The sequence below is a fragment of the Melanaphis sacchari genome, unplaced genomic scaffold (genome assembly GCF_002803265.2).
Source record: "Melanaphis sacchari strain LSU unplaced genomic scaffold, SCAv2.0 Contig108_pilon_pilon, whole genome shotgun sequence".
Classification (NCBI taxonomy): Eukaryota; Metazoa; Arthropoda; class Insecta; order Hemiptera; family Aphididae; genus Melanaphis; species Melanaphis sacchari.
In genome coordinates, this window is record NW_020270415.1 from 796,556 (window position 1) to 818,839 (window position 22,284).

General features: G+C 27.0%; 1 protein-coding gene across 8 annotated transcripts in view; it reads left to right on the forward strand.

Moving 5' to 3' along the window:
- Nucleotides 1-22,284, forward strand: part of LOC112603431 (coiled-coil domain-containing protein CG32809) — a 122,543-nt gene that overhangs the window by 91,954 nt on the left and 8,305 nt on the right. For 4 of the 8 annotated variants that reach the window (XM_025351974.1, XM_025351968.1, XM_025351967.1 and 1 more), the window contains 8 exons: nucleotides 4,004-4,157; nucleotides 13,039-13,149; nucleotides 15,481-15,581; nucleotides 16,549-16,599; nucleotides 16,912-16,959; nucleotides 17,795-17,884; nucleotides 19,386-19,448; nucleotides 22,161-22,241. In XM_025351974.1, coding sequence (XP_025207759.1) covers nucleotides 4,004-4,157; nucleotides 13,039-13,149; nucleotides 15,481-15,581; nucleotides 16,549-16,599; nucleotides 16,912-16,959; nucleotides 17,795-17,884; nucleotides 19,386-19,448; nucleotides 22,161-22,241 — 699 coding nt within the window. The remainder of the gene's footprint in view (nucleotides 1-4,003; nucleotides 4,158-13,038; nucleotides 13,150-15,480; nucleotides 15,582-16,548; nucleotides 16,600-16,911; nucleotides 16,960-17,794; nucleotides 17,885-19,385; nucleotides 19,449-22,160; nucleotides 22,242-22,284) is intronic. The other 4 variants (XM_025351971.1, XM_025351970.1, XM_025351973.1 and 1 more) reach the window with 4 other exon arrangements.

Sequence of the window (22,284 nt, forward strand, 5' to 3'; positions counted from 1 at the left end):
AAAATTTAAAAATCATGTCACATTATTATATAATGTATAGAAATATACCTAATATAAGTTTATAATAAGTACGAAATAATTTTAATCAGTAGTTTTTACTCCCTTAATTTTGTATTAAATTAAAATTAGACGTCTTCGTATAATTTTCGTTTATTTTATTGAGTTAAGACTGTTAGAAGAACTTATGACCGCAGAAAAAAAATGGTATTTATAATTCTACTAATGGAAAACGGCAATTTACATACTTAATTATTTTGAGGAAAACGGTTTTGAATAACAATATTACCATAATTTTAATAATATTATATTGTTATATTTAAGAGGCGAGAGAAACGACTCATCATTGGCTATGCTATCCTGGCAAAGCGTGTATATTATTATATAGTCTGCAGATTGACGCTTACCCGTACCGGAGATAGTCGACGTCGTTTAAAACGTGATTTATGGTGTTCGGTCGTGAGATTTACGATCGTTCCGTTAAGATAAGTTTTTGTTAATATATTTCGCGCTCAAACGGCTATGAGGCCGGGAACGACCGACGTCGTTTCGCAGATCCCGGGTCGTAGACGTCGAAGTCTTAGACGCATCCACCGGTCACTGCCACCAAAATGTATGTATATATTTATTGGATTTCCTCATGACCTTTGCCTGCCAATATAAAACCTCTTTGTGTAAATACGTAACGTCTTCTTTCAGCCTTTATTTTCTTTGTGTATATATTACACATTGGCTAAGAATCATCAATTTATTTATTATATTTTTAGATATAAATAAAAAATATCAGTCTTCATTACGATCGATTAGATACAGGAATTATAGGTATTATTAAAATTTCAAATCTTTTTTTAACATACACGAACACAATTCATCATATTGGCGCCATTTGACATCTATTATCAAATTTTTGATACGAAAACTCGACCTTCACTGCATAATATTATCTTAAACATATTATACGTGAGCGTTTCCGATGACAATTGTCCCGTAAGTCTTACAGTCGACCACGTTCACGAAGTGTATAACGTTTCTTTTTCTTTTGTTTCTCTATATGTGCGCCAACACGACCCCGAAAACACTTATAACATGTAATTGTGTTCATGTGAAAATATATCACTGTTCGCCGATAGCAACAATAATACTTTAAGTATAGTTTAAACAATAGTATAATAATCGATTACATTTATGAGAGCGGAGGCTATAATTTCATTGAATATACTTGTATAACAAAAATAATATATTTGTTATATCTGGGTACACCAAAGCGGTAGATTTCGGGTTTGGACCCTCTTTTCGCATTGTCTCATATAATAAAATAAAATAAATCCAAATATATATTATCAAAAGTCAAAATTCTTAAACAAGTTTAATCCAAATTATACGCATTTATATATACATATAGGTATAGAGAATTTTTGTATTACTTATGTAATGAGTCTCTTGTGGATTGTATTCAAAAGACTACCACTGTTTCTATTATAGTTTTTTTAATGGATAAATTTTTTGATAATATTAACGTTTCAAAATGAAAATTCAAACCATTTTTAATGGTTATTATCCTTTGTATAAACATATTAATAACCCAAAAACTATTTGTGTATCTAATTATCTACTTAATAACGTACTGTAAAAAAAGGACTCTCACTTAAAAAAACAGAATTTTTCATTTTCACATTCCTTTAGTGCGAAAAAATCTAAATCTGTTTAAATTCGTACGTTATTAAATTTTTGAAAAAAAAATGGAGGTGAACATAAAATAATTGTATAATTTACAAACAATTTTTTTTATTCATTATCGCTATACAAAGTGGATTTCTGGCATTCTTCTTGGCCCCTCCCTCTCCCCCTTGAATGATTCCAATTGCGTCACTAATACATACGTGATACGTATGTATGTACATAACGATACACTTACGCACGTGCGTATACGACATAATGGTACTAATATTATTTATATCATTATTATCTTTACATTATGCTGAGTCGCCAATCCATTGTATCGCACCGGAGTGGTCACCAAACGGCGCGGCGTTTCGAGGCCACACTGACAACGACAAAATTTGGCGACCAATTCAAAACACGTTGTTTAATTATTCTAACCCTCGTCGCATTTATTAATTATTCGAAATTAGTTATGGTTTAGATACTGCATAACCACACGGACGAATGAGGACGAAAACTACAATGTTATCCGAAGAAAGTTTCTGGCGCTACGGCCCCCGAAGGCTGTATTAATACTCGTATATTACACGTAGTCTATACGTACATTTTGTATATATTTTATAAAGTACCTACCCTTGTGTGCGCACGAAGTCTCGTTCGGTTACTCCTCATTACAATATGTAAAATAAATTCAGATCCGTAACCTTGCAACACTTGATTGGATTTCAGAATATTAAATTATATTTACACACAATTATTATTATTAATATTATTTCTATAGTGGAAGCGAGGAAACCCACCTCCGTGCCCATTCGCGGCAATGACTTCGTAGCATAATAATATTATTATAGTATCTTACGGTACTTACATAGTACGCGCCAATGATTTCTTTGCAAACGTATTATTTTTCAACTAACATAATACCGATCGATATTATTCTCACTGTATACATGAACTTTATACATTTTGATATTTTTTTCATACGACTATAACATATGACGTTCAATGGATATCACTCTGTAGTCTGTGTAAAGTGTTTTCACACAGATTTCGTTCAACATTTAAATTATCTTACGATTAAATTTGATTTTCCAGTTTTTACCTGTAACTTTTTACCCCAATTTGTATAAACTCTCTATTAACAAATACATTTAAGTTAAAAACGTATAATATCTCAAGGGTAAATTATAATTATCAGCCTATTTAAATCGTTTTGATATTTCTTATATAAACAACCATAACGAGACTAATGTTAGTTATCAAAGTTATTTTTATCGCTTAATACTCTGTACAGTTTGATAAATTGTAACTGTATTTTGACTTTTAATTTAAACTTTATAATTAAACTATATATATATATTATTAAACAATGATAAATCTCGTTTTATTTTTAACATTGCTATTTTTTTTCATTCTATATTTTCTCGCGTAAAAATGATGACGGTAATATCATAATATTACGATCTAATATAAACTATACATATACCTATTCATGTATACCATGCTCTATACACATTATTTTCTGAAATTAACTATAAATAATATTATGCACTTTTAATTTAATATTAAAGAAATGTTATTTATTAATTTTTTTACCTATCTATGCTGTACTGCTGTTCTAAAATAATATATTTAACTGTAGGTTCATATATTAATGTATATGAATGTAAATTAAACATGTATAATTTTATACCTTTGAGTAAGAAAATAATATTTAAAAATTTTTGAACAATTTAAACTTAACTATATGTTTCTTATACGATTGGATTTTTATATTTTTTTTCCTCTCAAAACATATAGTATTTTATGAAAAGTTAATCGGAAAATTAAAAGCTATAATCTAAAATAGTTGGGTAATTTATTTATTTTATCGATTGTAAACTGGAAATATTTAGTTGAAATTTTAAAATATTTATTTTTAACTTCCAAGTTTATTTCATAAATTATAAGGGTTTGAGAAAAATAATTATTACAGTTTCAATTATTTAACTTTTAAGTTTTAAATGATTTAAAAGCAGTATTTTCTATATTGTGTACAGCTCAGTAAAACCAACTCAAGTAATTAACGTTGACATTTATCATGATTAATGTCTAAAAATAATGCCATTTATAATATATACTGTAATATTTTTTTATACTTGTAAATTTGATACGATTTGAACGGATTAAATTTTCATCATTGTTAATGTACAAACCAACTTATAGGTATAACCTATAAATACTTGATGACCGTGATACGATTATTTGGTATAAAGTACTATGTATGGATATTTTTTATCAATACCGATGTAGTCACCTACTTATTAAAAATATTAAATAATAATAATTAACTAAAACGTTTCAGGGTATATGTCATCGCCAGAGAGAGCTAGTTCTAGGACCGGGTACACAGCTGCCCCATACATGTCTCCAGGGGGTTCTTCGTTCGACGACAACTCGTATTATGGATATGGACCAAGAACCGGGTCTATCACTCCCGTGATTGACGAAGAGACTAGGTAAATATGAAATCTATTCTTGTGAGTTTTTAAAAAAATATTTATAATTCTAAATTTAACGACAAGTGTTATGTATAATGTACACACGTATAATAGGATCATCAAAAATACACGACGGCATTCCCATGTGGATTAATCAAACTTTAGATATTCCGCATAGATATAGACACATTATCGACGGTACTATAAAACCGTCCATATAAAATATAATATTTGACATTAAAAACCTTTAGTTTTGGGTAATCAGTAATCACTAGAAAGTTCGAATATTTTATGAAGAATTGTTTTCAAATAATTTTAAAAACTATCGAAACTGCTAGCGCGCGAATACATATTAGATTGGAGCGAACAGGCAATTTGATATGGTATTATAATTTATTATATGCTATTAATGTTCGTCGCGCACTAATTATCAATATTTATAGTTTTTTTAAACAACATTAGTTTTAAAAACTGTTCCTAATTGCAGTGTACCAGTGATCATTAACATTATTAAGTACATTGTGAATAAATTATCTATTAACTTGTAAATATGATATATGAATATGGTACACTAGTATTATGTAGATACTTAAATAGCTTGTTTTACTCACACTTTTTACGAAATATTTCATGTATGTTGCAATAATCACTAGTCACCGTGTTCGTCCGTGGAACCGTATAATAATATATCATAATAATTCACAAAACTTTAAACACTGAAGTAGTGGAAAGACATGAAAACATAAACTTATTCAGACCTAGTTAACTGCGAGTTACATCTTTGAAAGCGCTGTTAAATTTTATTATTTCAATAAAAAAGATCGTAAATTTGTAAAAAAAAAAAAGAAAAAAAAAATATAATAATAAATAAATAAACTGTCGTTAGTTACGACAGCGATTACAGGTTTATACACATGCCGCTTTCAACAAATTAAAAGGGTATGTTACACCAATATTCACCTTCTTTGTCTATTGTAAATGTCCTACGCATAACATTAGACTGTAAACTCACTTTCATTATTCTAAAAATAATAATAATAATATAGTAATATCCTTTCCATTAGATTCAACTACAGTATTAACCTACCTATAGCATAAACGAATACATAAAGACTTTTTTTTTGTTTAACTGTCAAATTTTTTTTCCCGGCAAATAAGCTTGAAAAACCTTAAATGTTTCCCATTTTATTAATAAATGTTTATAGCCATTTAATAATATTGGAAATTGGCATTAAAAATTTACTATTTTGATGGACAGGAATTGAAAACGTTACTATCTCTTATTTTTACAGCTGCTATTTTTATAATGATAAATTTGAATAATACTTCCAAAAAATACAAACTTTACTTTTGTAAAATAAAGTTAATAAACTAATTAATTCATTTGTGATTAATTATCGCTCAATATTTTTCGTATCATATGTGATATAATTTGTTTAATGAGATTGTTTAGTAATTGCTTATTAAATTATATTTTTGACTAAAGTAAAAATTAAAAATATTTTCAAAACGTTATGCGTATTTAAATAATCATTGCGTATAGTATAAGTAGCTATCATAGTAATCTGTAATAACATTTAGTAAATTAGGTATAATTCACATAGGTAGGTAATATATGAATATTTTTTGAATTTCTTCAAAAACGACCAAATATCTTTGAAAGTAATAATATGTCGTCTTTATAAAATACTATTATCGATGGACGATTGTAAACTCCGCCAGTTTTTTTTGTTTAGCTGCTCGATGTTCACATTGCCTCGTGCCTTCTCACATTAAATACATTGACATCTATTGCGATAATAAATACTAATGGAGTAATGTCAAGACTTAGAATATTAACAAATTGTATCGCATCATTTTATTTTGCATACATGACATAGGTACCTATATATTTTTGAACTATTAGGTATAACGATTATTTTATATGATTTAAATATTTAATGTGAACGATATGATATTATTTTATGTTATAATTTTTTTTAAATTATATACCATATTAATTTTATACTACTACTTTATTTTCTTCACTGGTGGAATTTAAATGAACTCAATTTTACCTTTTTTTTTTTTTCTGACGGAGTTTACAAGTGAAAAAAATTACTTGTGACGGAGTTTACATGCGTTTTTATCGATAATGGGTCGACATTTTTTCTGGTCTCTAGAATTATTATTTTCTAAAACACAGTAAAATAATCGAAATAGATATCGGTTTAAACATTTTCATCGTAAATTTCACCGTCTGTATAATAGTGTTTAATAATATAATGACACTATAACAATATAATTACGTTGTAGAACTACCATTGATGCACGCTCGTATTCGGTTGTGCCCATCTCAATTCGGTAAAATTTAATATCTAGTCCAGTAGTGTAAAAGAAATGCTATCTGTGAAAATATTTTCATCGATCGAATAGGTGTTAATACCACATCGTCTTCGTAATTCGTACATATTACGTCATCGAGCCCACCGCACACGTCCGCCATTTTTTATATATTCAGAATATGTGATACTCGTCGGCGTTCCACGTGGGCATATATTATTTTTACATTTACGAAGCTCGGACTAAACGGCTGCGAATATATTTTATTATACGTACGTGTCTCGGCAGCTACAATCGTCTCATTTACGTGCATAATATTACACAGTTGACACAATAATATCATTACACATTTACACATATATTACCGGTGGTAAAAATACCGTATTATACAACTGGACTTATAACCGACCGGTGTTGGAGTTGATGTATGTTATTATAAACGACTTCACAACCGGATCTTCATACCAAACCTAATTTTACGGAAAGAATCTTGTATGCGCAGATGTGCAGAACGACGACGACCGAAATGACTCACGCGCACATTTATACAAAATGATTCAATTTTTTTTCCAAATTTTGGAGACCGGAACAAACTGTGACGCAATCGATACCAATTAGATTTACGCATATATAAGCGGGCAATTAACATAAGCATCATGTATAACGATTAGGATTTCTCCATCGACTTCATCTAAATACAGCTAAACTGCTAAACTGTCGTGTTGGTTTCAAATATTCTTGTTTCTCGCTGACGAGAATGACGAAAGAATCGGATTTTCGTGCATTTTCTAAAACGGCATTAGTAAAGGGGTAGAAATCGCATAAAAACCTTTTTTCAATGAAAGGCTTACGCTCGGTAAACCTGACATAAAAACATTAGGATGGCAATAGTCCAGCTTGTATATTTTCCATTTTATCTTTCCGAACCGCTGCATAGGTTCGTCAGCAACTAGATCTTACGTTTACTTAATTACATAAAAACGACACTGTTGATCGTTTATTCGTGTGCTACTTCCGATAAAAATAGATCATAATATTATATTATAATAGTGATAACGTGACTGTAAATTCGTCTCTATGTGCTCCCACCCGATTCATTTATTTATATCCGGACAACACGTACAGGCATAATATAAATAATATAATGTAATGCCGAACGAAAAATTTAAGTATTTAAATTTATAATATTTTGATATTTATGTAATCAAGTGTTATTTATTTAATTCCGCTAGATGAACCCGGCGGTTATTTCGTCGGTGACCAAATTTTTCGGTTGTAAAATCGCGGAGAAAGTAATATTGATTTATATGTTTTTTTTTATTTTTATTTCATTTTATCGTGGTGGGTGATGCGCACAATAAAATAATGTATTTATATTATAAAAACTCCAACGTCCGTTATCTACACACACTTTACGTATATTGTATAATAGTCCGGTTTGGATATATATCGCATAGCAATTCTCGCATATTTTATACGCGTTATATGCATTTGTAGATTATAAACGACGATATAATATCGCGTACTCGCTCCAACTGCGTATATTAGATCACAAATTAATGTCGTCCTAATGGATCTTTCGAACAACAAGCCAAACCTTACTTCCTGTATCTTCTCCTGTCTTATGTACGTATAATATAACGTCTGCAGCAACGCGGTTAGAATAATAATAAATTAATGTCATCCGTATAATTCAGAATTCAACCGTATAAACGTTTGTTTTATTGTTTTGCGTCGCGTGCGATAACCACGATTTGATTGCGTACACCGGACACACTCGGGCGCTTATTTTTATTGCTTACTGTTAAAAAAGTTACGTCTCATGTATCCCGCGCGTACACCGGTTACGATATTATGCATGTGACACTTCCTGTTCCCGCGAATCATCAAAAATAATTAAAAAAAACGTTATGAATTAGATATCAAAATGTAATATTTGTGTGCGCCTAAACCAGTGACATAATTACGATAGGAAAGGGAGGATTTTGGTGTCACATCCTTCCCTATGACTTTTTTTTTAAATGTAGTACAACACATCTATGTAGGTACTTCACACTACTGTAATATAGTCTATAGTACATTTTTTTTTTTTTTTTTTTTAATACAAAAAATCCTAATCTTCTTTGCTTAGTTTACTAAAATAATAATAGGTACCTACATCACAATAAATACCATAACCATTCAAATATAATTTAACATTGCATTGTATTGCAACTCAAAAATAAACCACTGATCGGTTGAATATTATTTTATCGCGAAACGAAAATACAAATAAATAATAATCAACGTTGTATAATATATACATATAAATGTACAACTATATCGACTGTATGTGGATATTTAAAAACATTGTAATTATTTGTTTTCGAGTATGTATACGTATACTTATACTATAGATCATGGCACAATAATTGTATTGATAAGTACTTTTGATGTATACAAAAATTGCATCCTCTCCACTCCTCACAAACATAAGCCACTAGTCTAAACCTTTTTAGTATTATAATAACATCATAATGTATACTTAAATAATATGTTAATCCGCATTCCACAACGACAATACTGAAACTACTCGCTAAAACGACAGACGGCACTAAGTTGCTTTAGCAGTAAAATATTATAATATTACATACCTCCACAATCGGTGTTAACGTCGTGTTATCGGTATAACGATATCGTCTGACATTTTGAACATAAATATTTATGTATTACAAGAATAATTTTCAACATCCGATAAAATTAAATGCTAATCGAAACTTTCTCGTTAAAACCTAACCTATCGGCTATCACATATCATAAGATAGCATAAAATATTACGCAGATTATTAATTCAGAATTATAATATATATTTGATTTTTTGTACCCACCAATAAATCGATTAAATAACTACATATTATTAAATTGTATCTAATTTATGTCCTCTTTTTTTAAGATTTTATTTTATAAACCAACGCGAATAATTTACACAGAAAGATCCTGACGTTGAAGACTACATCACGTAATATAAGGTTCGCTCAAAATTAATTGCTCGCCGTGTTATTTATAACGAAAGTGTTTTCTCAACCAACCATAAATCCTATTTTTTTTTTTTTTTTTAACTGTTTTTTTGGTTAAATGGTAAAATACGATATGAATTATTACTATTTCGAGATGATAGGTTAAATTATGCATTTTTCATGAAAAAAATATAATCCATTTCGTGTTAGTTTTCTGTGTTCCATTATTAAAATATAAATATTGTTTGCTTTTTATTATCAAATAGGTTTTTTCTGCACTAACTTACCATCAAATTTTAAAACTTGCTGCGAGTCAACAATTAGATGAACGTATCTTTATAAAAGAATTTTATTATTTCCATGAGACGATAAAAAGCTTGAATAAAAGCTTAATTCACGCTATCCAACAATTAAACGATACGATAATGTCATTATTTTTTCAAGTATCTCATTTTTATAATTTATTATTTAACTTTTATAATTAAAATAAAAATATAAACCATTTTATTATTAGATGCACAGAATAAAAATAATTCGTTTTTAACGGTTTATCGCTTTAGTTTTAATCGATATATAATTTAATTAAAAATATTATCTTGAGAAATGCATTGTTAAGACTGTCATTCCTGCTATCGAAATCGACAGGTTAAAATTAAGTTAAATCAATTTATAACATTAGAACCATTGGCTTCCCTAGACATTTTTCTAGGGGGAGAGGCAAAATTAATTTTTTTTTAAATGAGATTTTTTTGTACATTTTATTTATAGTACATTATTATATTAAATTATTACAATTAGGTAAAAAATTTAGAATTCTAGGGGGGATTAAAATGCCCCGTTTTGCCCTCTCCCCTTGGGGACGCCTGTGAATTTAGACCATGTATATTATTTGAGCACAACATAGATTTACACAATATTATAATCAGCAATGCATTTTGCACCATTTATTTTTGTTTTCACCATAATTTCCTTTATTTTATACTCTGATACCATGTTATATATCATGAAAATGTCTATATTTACAAAATACTTCAATAACTGTTATCTTGTGGTCAATAAATAAATGTATGACATGTATAACGCCCTATTTTTAAAAACTAAACATAAAATATTATTATACTTACTTACTTTATAATTTATTAAAATAATACAATTAATTTCAAACTCTTTTTTATTACTATTAAAATTTAATAGTAATCAAAAGTCGACGTAATATCTATAGTACGATTTGTATATAATTGAAACACTTAATAATATATCATTCTAGTCGAAAACGCAGTAATCAGACAACGGTACATCACAAATGGCATTTTTGATTCCGTTTTTCTGCGCTGTCCTTAACGTGTAGGTATATCGTATATTTTAATAATTTTTGAAGTCAAAATTATACAGCGTATTTTTGTGTCCGTCCGATTCGAAAGGTCTCATTTTACCAAGTCAATTTATACCGTGAATACCCCTCGTTTTACATAATCATCACGCACTCATCCCTTATACACGCGCTCGTTAGGTTAGGTACATACACGCTGTGGATCACACTCACAGCCGTTTGTATAAATAATAATATATTATCCGAATTGTTGTATTACAAAATCTTCGTACAAAGTGTACTAAAATAGAATATGAACTGATGTATGGGGTTTGTGTTCCTACACTGTATAACCACTAGGAGTTTTGTATTACCACTGAAGTTCATTATACTGATTTTACTGCAAATATGTTGAATTCACTGTTTTTGATCAAACAAAAATATGGAGGGTTCTCCAAAACTATATCTACATGAATAGTTTCAAGTGAATTTTTTTCTATTCGTTATTGTATTTTGGGCATAATAATAAATTTCCCAAAAATTATAAGTTTCTTTTTACCACCATTATACCAGTAAATTGTTTTTATTTTATCTTCTATTGGTTGTAATTTTGTAAAACATACAGTTGCTATTTTTTTGGCTTATTGTAAATATATTAGTGTTCATAAGTGATAAGTTAACAAAGTAATTAATATCGTTTACCAAAGTATTGATTACATAATTACAAAAATAAGATTTTAATAAAGATCAAAAAATTTACAAAAAAGAAATTTTTTTTTTAATTTAATCAACAAGAATTTTATAAACCAACTCAATTTTAATTCTTAGGCTTTCTATACATTTTTTATTAGTTGTATACTGAAATTCTGGATACACAACTGGTTTTTTTGGTATGCATGATACCAAGATATAATATTACTTTTTACCGTTAATCTCATTAATTTTTTAGTTAAGTTGTACCTAAATATCAGTTAAGTAAATTTTTTTTTTTAAGCATCAAAAGTTTAGTTTTTAACAAAATTATATTATAAGACAAACCCATAACATATATTTTAATCTTACAAAAATGTAATTGTCAGTTTTTTTTAATATATCTATATTCTAACATTTGGAAATACCCAATATCGACTATAACAATTACTATTATAGTTGTTTATTTGTTTATATTATAATTTCTTTTAGATTTTTTTGTTGATCTGAATACTTTTTTAAATTCATTTACCGTATGATGGTCGTATACATGTAACATAATAGGTAGTACATATTTATGTGAGTTGGCGCAGTTTGGCATCTGTATAATCAAGAATACTAAGTAATAAGTACTAACGGTAACTAATAACCATTTCAAGAAGCATTAATTTAAGGGCACCTAGTTTTGGTGTTAAAATCTTAATAGCAGATAAATTTTGAATTGTTTATTTGTCTTTAAAATTACTAAGGATGGAAAAATAAATTCAGAATAATTTATACAAAAATCCGATCATTTTATTAGATGCATATTATTTTATCTTTTTATTCGCCGCTCTAAACGATAGCCTACGAATCAATCGTGATTATTTTTGGGCAGAAATTGTGACAGAATTTCAATGAATAGCTAACCATGGAACCGTGAACAACGAATACACATGTATTGTATATACTATAGGTACTAATAAAAAGGTGGTATAGACATTTTGGTAAAACTTGTATTGCCCTTTATATTATATAATAAGAATAAAAATTGATGATGTCCCATCACGACCTGCAAAATTGAAAATCCTACCTCCCAAAAAAGTGTTACCCTTTTTTCTTAATTTTTACACCATTAAGCATTGTGTACTGAGCAACCAAAAATGATAAAATACCATGCTATCGGTATACCACACGTATATACCAAATACTACGTTTTTAACCAAAAATAGTGTAATGAAGGAGCTATTAAGTGTTAGATTGTGTTTTTCTTTTTAAATATTATACAAAAATACGGAACTAAATATTTTTGGTCTTTTAAACTGACGAACTATCTACATGCTTATACCTAACCAATATTAACCACAGCTACCTATATCTGTATACTGTTACTCATATTTGTGTTAATTATGTTTGTATGCGGTGCATATACCAGCTGTGTAGAATATGCACAGAGCTATTTAATTATATAACACTAAACGCATAATATTATACACATATTAATTATTATTGTAAGTTATAACACAATATACTAACACTGTCGTATTTATTGTGTGCACTTTTCTCATTACCTTCTTCATCGGTTTTTTTATCCTTCGTTCAGTGATAATGAACTCATGGAAGACCCGTTTAGCATGTATGCCACTAAACCTTCGTCGATACCCAAAAGACCGACGTACGGAAATCCGCCGACCGTCCCCTACGACGCCACCAGGTACAAAAACAATAACAACCATACTTACTTCACTTATATTATAGTAAATAATAAATAAAAACTGTAAATTTATAGAAAAATGTATTATTTTTAACTTACTGTAGTAAAAAGTAGCTTCTTTAACCCAAAATTTAAATTTGATATTAATAAATTCAATTTTGAAACTATTCGTTTATTATTATTTTTGACATTTTAAATTTATTAGGTTGTTTTTTCATTTTTCATTATATTTTTCGATATTTTTAGTAACTTTTGTCAGTGAAAACTTTTTTCATACTTTTTATGCATTATTTTTTTAATTTTCCTCTTATAAATATTTTACTCATCCTGGCGCACGTCTATACTTAATTAATATTATCTTTAATAAAAAATATATTTTACACTAGAAAGATTTTTAAATTACGATTTCTAAATGTACTTACAATGCATTTTATATTGATTTTTTTAAATGCATTTATTAGGTTTTTTTAGTGTAATTTTCGGGATTTATACTTAATTTTTTGAGATTTTAAATGCATTTTTTTTAATATTTTTGAATTCTTTAAACTCGCAGTCTTAAATTAATAATTATTATATTATACAGTGTTGTTTACACAGACATTTGATAAAATATTTTTTATATCCCGTCAATAATGGGAGAATATTAATTGTATTTCCCACAATTAGTCATGTATTGTTGTTTTCGTTTGGTTTTTTCCCTTGCAGTTTAATAGTATATAATATATTATTTATTATCAAAATGTTTTAATTTATTTACACTTAATTTTTTGTAGTTTGGTTACATTGTATGTTATGTATATTATACTGGTTTGTGTATTTTTTTCCATTATTTTATTTTTTTTTTTTTAACTCTTATCAATATTTTTATTCTTTTCATTATTATTATTTTGCAATATCATCTTATTCAGTACTGCTTTATTTGTCTGTTTATAAATATTTTACATACGAATTGCCTGTTTATTTATAAAATAAATATTATATCAGATTCGACACCATACCACTGTAGACAGATATTTTTCTGTAACATAAAACTATAACTAATCCTTTGGGTGCAATTAGTCGCAACTGGCCAAATAATTAGTGTACAATATTTGTTATGATATTAATTCAAGTCGAGTGAAATAATTTCTTACAAAAACAAAATAAAATTACTGTATCGCTTTATTATAATAAAACGCATTGTGTTGTACAATATAATTTCATAAGTTACATACTTCTTTTATATTATGCAATACTACAATAATATATTGTAATTTTTATTTTTACATTAATATTTTGTGTAATGTAAGTCTCAAGATATGTACAGGTTGTAACTAAAATTAATGACAAATTTAACAATATAAATAAAAGTATATGTATAATAAATTTATTAGGTAAGTACATAGTCAATTATACATAATATGTCAGTTCTTTCTTTTACTCCCTATATTTAATGTATATATATATATGAATAAATTAATAAGTCACCTGAAACTGAAATAATTATTTTGAAGGTATTATGTTTATAATACGCTTAACTACGTATACATTCATATAAGTGATAGAATATATTTCTCCAATAATGTTCTTCATCCCTATGGAGTTTGCGTTTCTGAATTTGTATTTTAAATCTTTCTTTTCAATTCCCATCAGATGGTACTAAAAATAACACATAATATTAAAAGTGCAGTTATGTATTACAGTTAAATTTGAATAAGGATATAACTTGATTTTATTATCTCATAGACTAAATAGGTCAGTTAATTAAAATTGAACTTGTCAGGCACTACTCAAAGCGTTCATGAAAAAATATACCGCAATTTATGTTACTGACTTATAACGTTTAAAACAGGTATTTTATAAACTCGTTTATATAACTTAAGAACTATAATTCATTTATATGTAATATTGTAATATATCATACATAATATTTTACCATATTTTTTTCCTTATTGATTATTATAATAACTATCAACTACAAAGGCCAAAAGCTACACTTTGTATGTATTTTTTTTTTTTTTTATATCATGTTATCCGATAGGTTATAGGATATTTTTTTTCAATTACAAACTATAAATTATAAATATTTTAAAAAATGTTCAAAGAGTTTCTGATTTTTTTTAAATACTTGAAAAAAGCTTATTGATCTTGCAACCTAGTGGCCTGAACCCCTGCAGTCACTACTAAACTTTTCAGAATCTGCATGTTTCATACAACTTAGAGTTTTTTATGATCGTAATTTGTATTTTTTTCATATTATAATTATTTACTGTTATAATTTACAATTACGCACGTTGGAAATAAATCTGCATAAAATTGTGTTTAATATATCAGCTGTTAATAATTTTGCAGGATACGAGTAGAAAACATGGAGAGACAAATTGCTAATCTAACAGGATTAGTTCAAAAAGCTTTAACGCACGCACCGGTTGTGGCACCACCCTTCAGAAATGGTAAATATCAAATTTTCACTCCTTAGTAAATCAATGTATAAAAAGTATATAAATTATCATTTAATGCCCTATATAGTTTTTAATATTTTGTTTTCAGCAATTAACTAAATTTTTACTTTTTTATTTTCTTTTTTAATATTTCATTGTTTATAGACAACTATTTTCATGTAGGTATTGAAGCACCTGCTCTAAAAATCTTCTATATATAATACATACTCAATGTATACGTATTTATACTTCAATGTGTACAAAACGATTCACCAATCATACCCATCCCATTTTTCCCTTAATAATATATGTATTTAAATTTTATTTTTTGTGAAATTTTAAACACGCTTAAAGATAATATTTTTAAATACTAACATTTTATTTATGCAATATATTAAGAAATATTCTATGGTGATACAAACTTCTGTATTCGAATGAAAGTCACTTTGTTTTACTAAAAATTGTTAAACAGTCGCTTTTTTTAAAAAATGTCAATGTATATAAATCAAAATTATACATAATTATTAGTTTCTGAGTTACTAAACTTTAAAAACTACTACGGCTTATGGATGCTATAATGATTTGAAAATTATAGTAGTTAATATTAATTTATTAAAATCTTATCATTATTAATAAATGTTTTGACTAAATTTTAAATCTATTTAACATAGCCTAACCTAAGGGATAATCTTGCTTGGTGAATCGCACTGTATAATATGTATAAATATCTTTTATTATTAATACATTCGCACTCACATTTTATCTATATTGCTACTATTACCTCAAACCTGTTCATATCATCTGTTTTATATTACATCCTTATAACTGTACTATATTATCTGTCTGCAGTCAATATATTATATATTACCTACCTAATTCACAAATTTAATTTGACCGTGTTGACACGATTTTGCTTGGTTTTTAGTGTTTTAATACCCGTTTTCTAACACTTATCTTTTTTTTCATTATTACGATTCAGCTAGTGATGAGTTCGATAAGGTCTCCGGCGAAAGCACCACGTCTGTAGCAGGTATGTTATCTATTTTTTAACCCGTTTATACATTATTGCAGTTTTCTAACACTAGTAGTGATACTATACGTCATAGAACCTCCAACGGCTTCTACTATTGGATCAAGGCTCCCTATTTTATTCTTTACTCTATTATAACTCATATTTTACATCTAAAAATGTATATGTACATTATAAAAATTTCATATGCGTGGTCAATACCCAGCAGACACCGCAACCATATTTATGTTTATGTTATGTATACTGTTATAACTTATAACCAATAATATTTAGAATATATTCTTATCCGAGTATGATATATATGCTTTGTAGAGGAACCATACAAGCGGTCTGACACTAAACCTCCTAAACTCGGACGAGGTTAGCTATATACAATTTATTTTTATGTATAATATTTTAATGCTAATGCATAAAGTAGATACTCGTATTTATATAGTATACTATTTTTGTTTATATTGGCGTATTATTTTTCGTTTTTATTTGAAATATTTACTTTGCTTATTGATAGCCTTTCGGTCGGTTTATAATACTGTATTTGCTTTATACACCTATCAAATGTCTTAGATTTGTGTAAATAGTTTATCACCTCTTACCTATCCCGCATCCATTTACTAATTCAATTTAAATCTCGCGCGTTGAAAATGCGACGTGCAACACTCAAAAGGTAAGATAATATTTAACGGCTTTTTGAGGTTTTCTTGTTTGGCAAGTAACTGCAAAGTGAATTAGTATTTTTAGGCTAAACTTTATTTTAAGAGCTTGTGCGTTATATATTATTTGAACGACTTGATAAACTTATATAGTTTTTTTCTTTTTAAATTTCAGTAAGAGATACTTGACTCTCCGTCGTGTCTCTTGACCATCAAAAGTATAGTGCTTCTAAGAAATAAACGAATACGCTATATTTTATTACAATAATATATTGTTAGAGCTGAGAGTTCGCGCATAAAGTGATAATATAATATTTGCTTTGCCAAATTTGCGATGACGTACTGATAAATGTCATAAATTATACAATATAATATTTTGTTGAGCTTATTAATATTATATTATAATTATTATAGTTAACAGTTTTAAAACGAAATGTATTAATATCGTTATTATGATTATTATTATTATTATTATTATTTTATTTAACTTTATCACAATCGACTTTTTAACGATTAATACGTTGGATGTACTATTAACGTTTCAGACAAATCGGTTTCGTTTGAGAAATCTGTATCGTTCAGCGACGAGCCACCGGACATGAACTCACCGAAACAACATTCGCCGCAGAGTTCAGGTAGGTTAATAATTAAATTTTTCCATCGATCACACGGTACACGTTCAAGACCGTTTCCCTTCCCTAATAAATTATACAAAGTGTATCAGAAAGATCTGATATTTTCACATTGAAATCACATTTGACTATATCAGATATCTGTAGTTCACTCTCTATACATAAACTTTATTTCTAATAAACGTATTAGAGATCCAAAAACTCTTGTGTATATATCATTCTCAAAAACACACACACGTTAGTAAATATAATGTAATATTTAGTACGAGTACACTAAATATGTATAAATACTGTATATTGTATTATAAATTTTAATCATTTATGTATTATGTTACCGGCAATATGAATGTTTTGTTATTATAATGACTAATAACGATACGTGTTTATAATTGTTATGTAATAATTGATCACATTCGCAAGAAAACATATATTAATGATGAATTATGACGAAAAAAATTTGCTAATTCATGTACGTTAATGCTATATTAGAAATAAAATGATGTAAATATATCTAGTATTGAATTTGTATTCTTTTATCAAACTATAGGTATAGATAACGACACGGCTAAAATACCTATAATAATATGGTAATTACTAGTTAAATTCTAATTTGAAAATTAAAATTCATCCAAACCGTTCAAATCGTATTTCCAACCATCATATATTTAGCGGAAAATCAGAACAATTATAGGTATGATTAGACAATTATTTCTACTTCAAAATGAACTTGTATCGCCATGATTAGTAGAATGATAACTGATGATCTAAATTATTCTAATTTAATCGTTTATTATCACTTTACTATTAAAATATAATATTATTTTTAATGTAAAATCAAAATACATTTTTTCAACCTAATCATTTTTAAACTATAACCCTTATATAAATAAATACGTTTTTGTGTTGACCGTGAAAATCCAATTATTGTTCCTCTATAAAAATTATATAGTCATTGAAAATTATAAATATAAATCATCTCCCAATACTCAAGTTTTATTTATTCATGAATATATGACGTTTAAAATTAAATTACTAAACAAGCGTAAAACAGCGTAATGATAATCAACTATGGAGTATCAACAAAAACTCTAATTTTGAGAGTAATTATTTTTTCGTACAATTCGTAATTATACCTCATATTGTTTACTCTTAACACTGTCCATGTTACATTAAATTTAATTAAAATGTTATACAAAACAATTATTTCTATTTTATGTTTAACAAGTAGATTAACCTAAAATATTAATTTTTAGTCCCTTTTTATTTTTTGAAATCCATAAAATTCCTGAACATCGCACAATGCAAAAATAATTATACTGATATAAATTCAATTACATTGCCGGTAACGTAAAATAATAGTAGCTAATTAAAATTAAGATTTATTTTATAATCATAACAATATTGATAGTATTTTATTTTAATCATTAAATAATAACGAAAACACAGTGTGGAATATAATATTGTTTTGTGTAATTGTTGTTATATTCCGTTGCTTACCTTATAGCGGACACGAAACCTGCGAAACCAGCAATTAAATCGTCTACATTACCTAGAACAGCATCTCAAGGTAAACATTAAAAAAAATACTCATTTATTCACATGTCACGGGGGATGAAAATCGATTAACCAGACATTTCATTCACTGCACTTTACCGCACACGACGCATACATATTTTGAATTATTCACACTTCACACACATTGATCCGAAAAAAATAACTTGCATAATACAGACTCGTCTCATTAGTCGTCACCTAAGAAATATTGACGTTCTTTTTGAACTCTGAATGAAACTACAGACTGCGCAATAATTATGTGATGATTTTATATCTTTGTATAGTTTTATTTCAGTTAATACTTTTTTTGAATACAAAAGCTTAACATTTTTCATTCAGCAGCATTTTTTAAGTTTAAATTCTAAAACACGGTTTGTTAATTTAAAAAGATTGTTTTTTTTAAATTCCTCACGGTTTAATCTTCCATGAAAATTGTTAATCGTTATAATATTTAAATTTCAACCACGTATCAAATTGTTTTCAAATAACAATACAAAGAAACCCGTTTCCCAAGCCTTATAGATAATATTATTTTGTATTGTACTTTTGTACTTTTTATATTTTTTTTAAAAAAAAAAATTTCATTAACCACTACTACAATCTTCGTATTATTTTATTATGTGTGTATCGCTATAAATTCATTTCTTTATGACTAACAAATTAACTTACGTTTAGTTCCTACGTGTGCGGTGCTAACTTTCAATCGTAACCTATATCCTATAATTTAAAAATGAAAATTTACCCGAAATACCCTTTACTTTATTCCATTAGTCTCATAACGAAATATAATTTCTATACAATATATAAGAAAATTAGCGTTATAATAGTAATTTTATTATGAGATTATAAACATAATTATACAACAATATTTCATTTTCTGTAAGATGACTTAATGTTTATTATTATTTTTACTTATAACACATCAAATCAGCAAGTAGCTTTCCTATTATTATTTTTTTAGCTACAAGAATAATTTAGCTAAGAACACTAATAATTAGTTCCGACCACTCCAATAAAGGCATTTTTTTAATTTTGAAACTTCTTAATATATATTTTATTTTTCAAGATTTTTTGAGGTACCTACATTTTTTTACCAGTATTGATCATATTTTGTTTTACTACTGCGCAAACATATAATTTTATTTTCATCTTTGTTGACTTACGCTGATAGGTCATTCTTTCAATTTTATCGTTTTTTCATTAAAAGTCACTACAATTATTTTAATTCACGAAACTTGAACCCTATACAAACATCAATCGAACTCGTAAATCTATAGTTTCTGTCATTTTAATCGTATATTTTAATTGCAAGTTATACAATTTATATTCAAACAAATATTACGTTATAATTATACATATTTCTAAATTATAAGTACTATGTAACCAATTTTTTATCAAAATTTGCTTTAAAATGTACATCAGCTCTTTAATAAAAATAAAAAATTACCTATTATTTACTATAGCAATTTACTATAATGCTATCAACACACATTTACATCTTTTGCGCACGCCAACGATTATAAATACCATTAATACACAATTTTCTTATTTTTATTCTTCTATAGTAACTATATATAAGCACATTTAATTTAGTAAATGACAAGAGCGTAAAATATATCGCTTTAAGTATACACAGTTAGATGTTCTGAATAACATTTATAGGTCATATTTAAGCGTATAATATATTTATGTGTGTGTATATTAGAACTACAGTATAGGTATTTTATTTTATATACCAATCTAAAAATAATATTTTCTGATTTTCAAATATTTTCTAGTCTACCAAAAATGATAGGATTGCAGTAAAGAAACACTAACAAGAGTAAATAAATTCAAAGATAAAAGATTTATTAATTTATTACTAATGGATTTCAGAAACATAAAATATAATATACTAGATTAATCCTATCTGCCGGAAGAATGCAAGAACAATGATATCTTTAAAACCATATAACTATTTTTCTTGTTACTATTGATTTGTAAGAATTAAACATATATACCTATATATACACACATATATGTAAAAAAAAAAAAAAAATTTGTCTTTCAAGATTTCTACGAATGAAAAAAATAAAACTACAATTGCTTAAATCTTTGTTATTTGTATTAAAGTACTGTAAACAACTATACGTAATATGTTCTTAAAAACACATTAAATTAAATGTACTTAATAATAACGTAACGCTTTTAGTTTTCTTTACCTTGTTTTCTAAAATACGGATTTAAATCACAGAAAATATATATTATTATATATCCTGTTTCTCAATTTGTATTTTTTAACAAAACTTAAGCAAAACCCATTTGATCTGATCTCAACCAACTCTAAAAGAAACTTAAATCCATTTGTGTCTCCAAATCTCATTAGTTATTTTTTTTTTTTTTTTTTAGTTTATTGAGTGATCTCGAGGGATGTGAAAGTGATGTTGGCATTTAAATTATGTTAAATTTTATTTTTTATAACAAAACAACAAACATAAATACACAATTTTTTATGCCATCATTACTATGAGACTATGAGATGTGTTATGAATACTCATCATCTTATTTACGTTTACCTGTACATTTTAATCATTATTTTGAGATTTTCTATATTCTTGTATAAGAAAACTAATGAAACGTATATTTATTATTTTATTTTATTTTAAAATTTTAAAAACACATTACTTCATTGCGTTTTTATTAGTTAACTGATTTTTTACTAATTACATGTTATTATTTATTATAGAAAAAGACAGATTTAAGCCTCATCCTCCGCCCAAGCCGTCCGCTATACCAGGACAATTCGATGAAAGACACTTGTACAGTGGTTAGTCGATAGAAACATATAATATAAATTAGTTAAAGGTAAA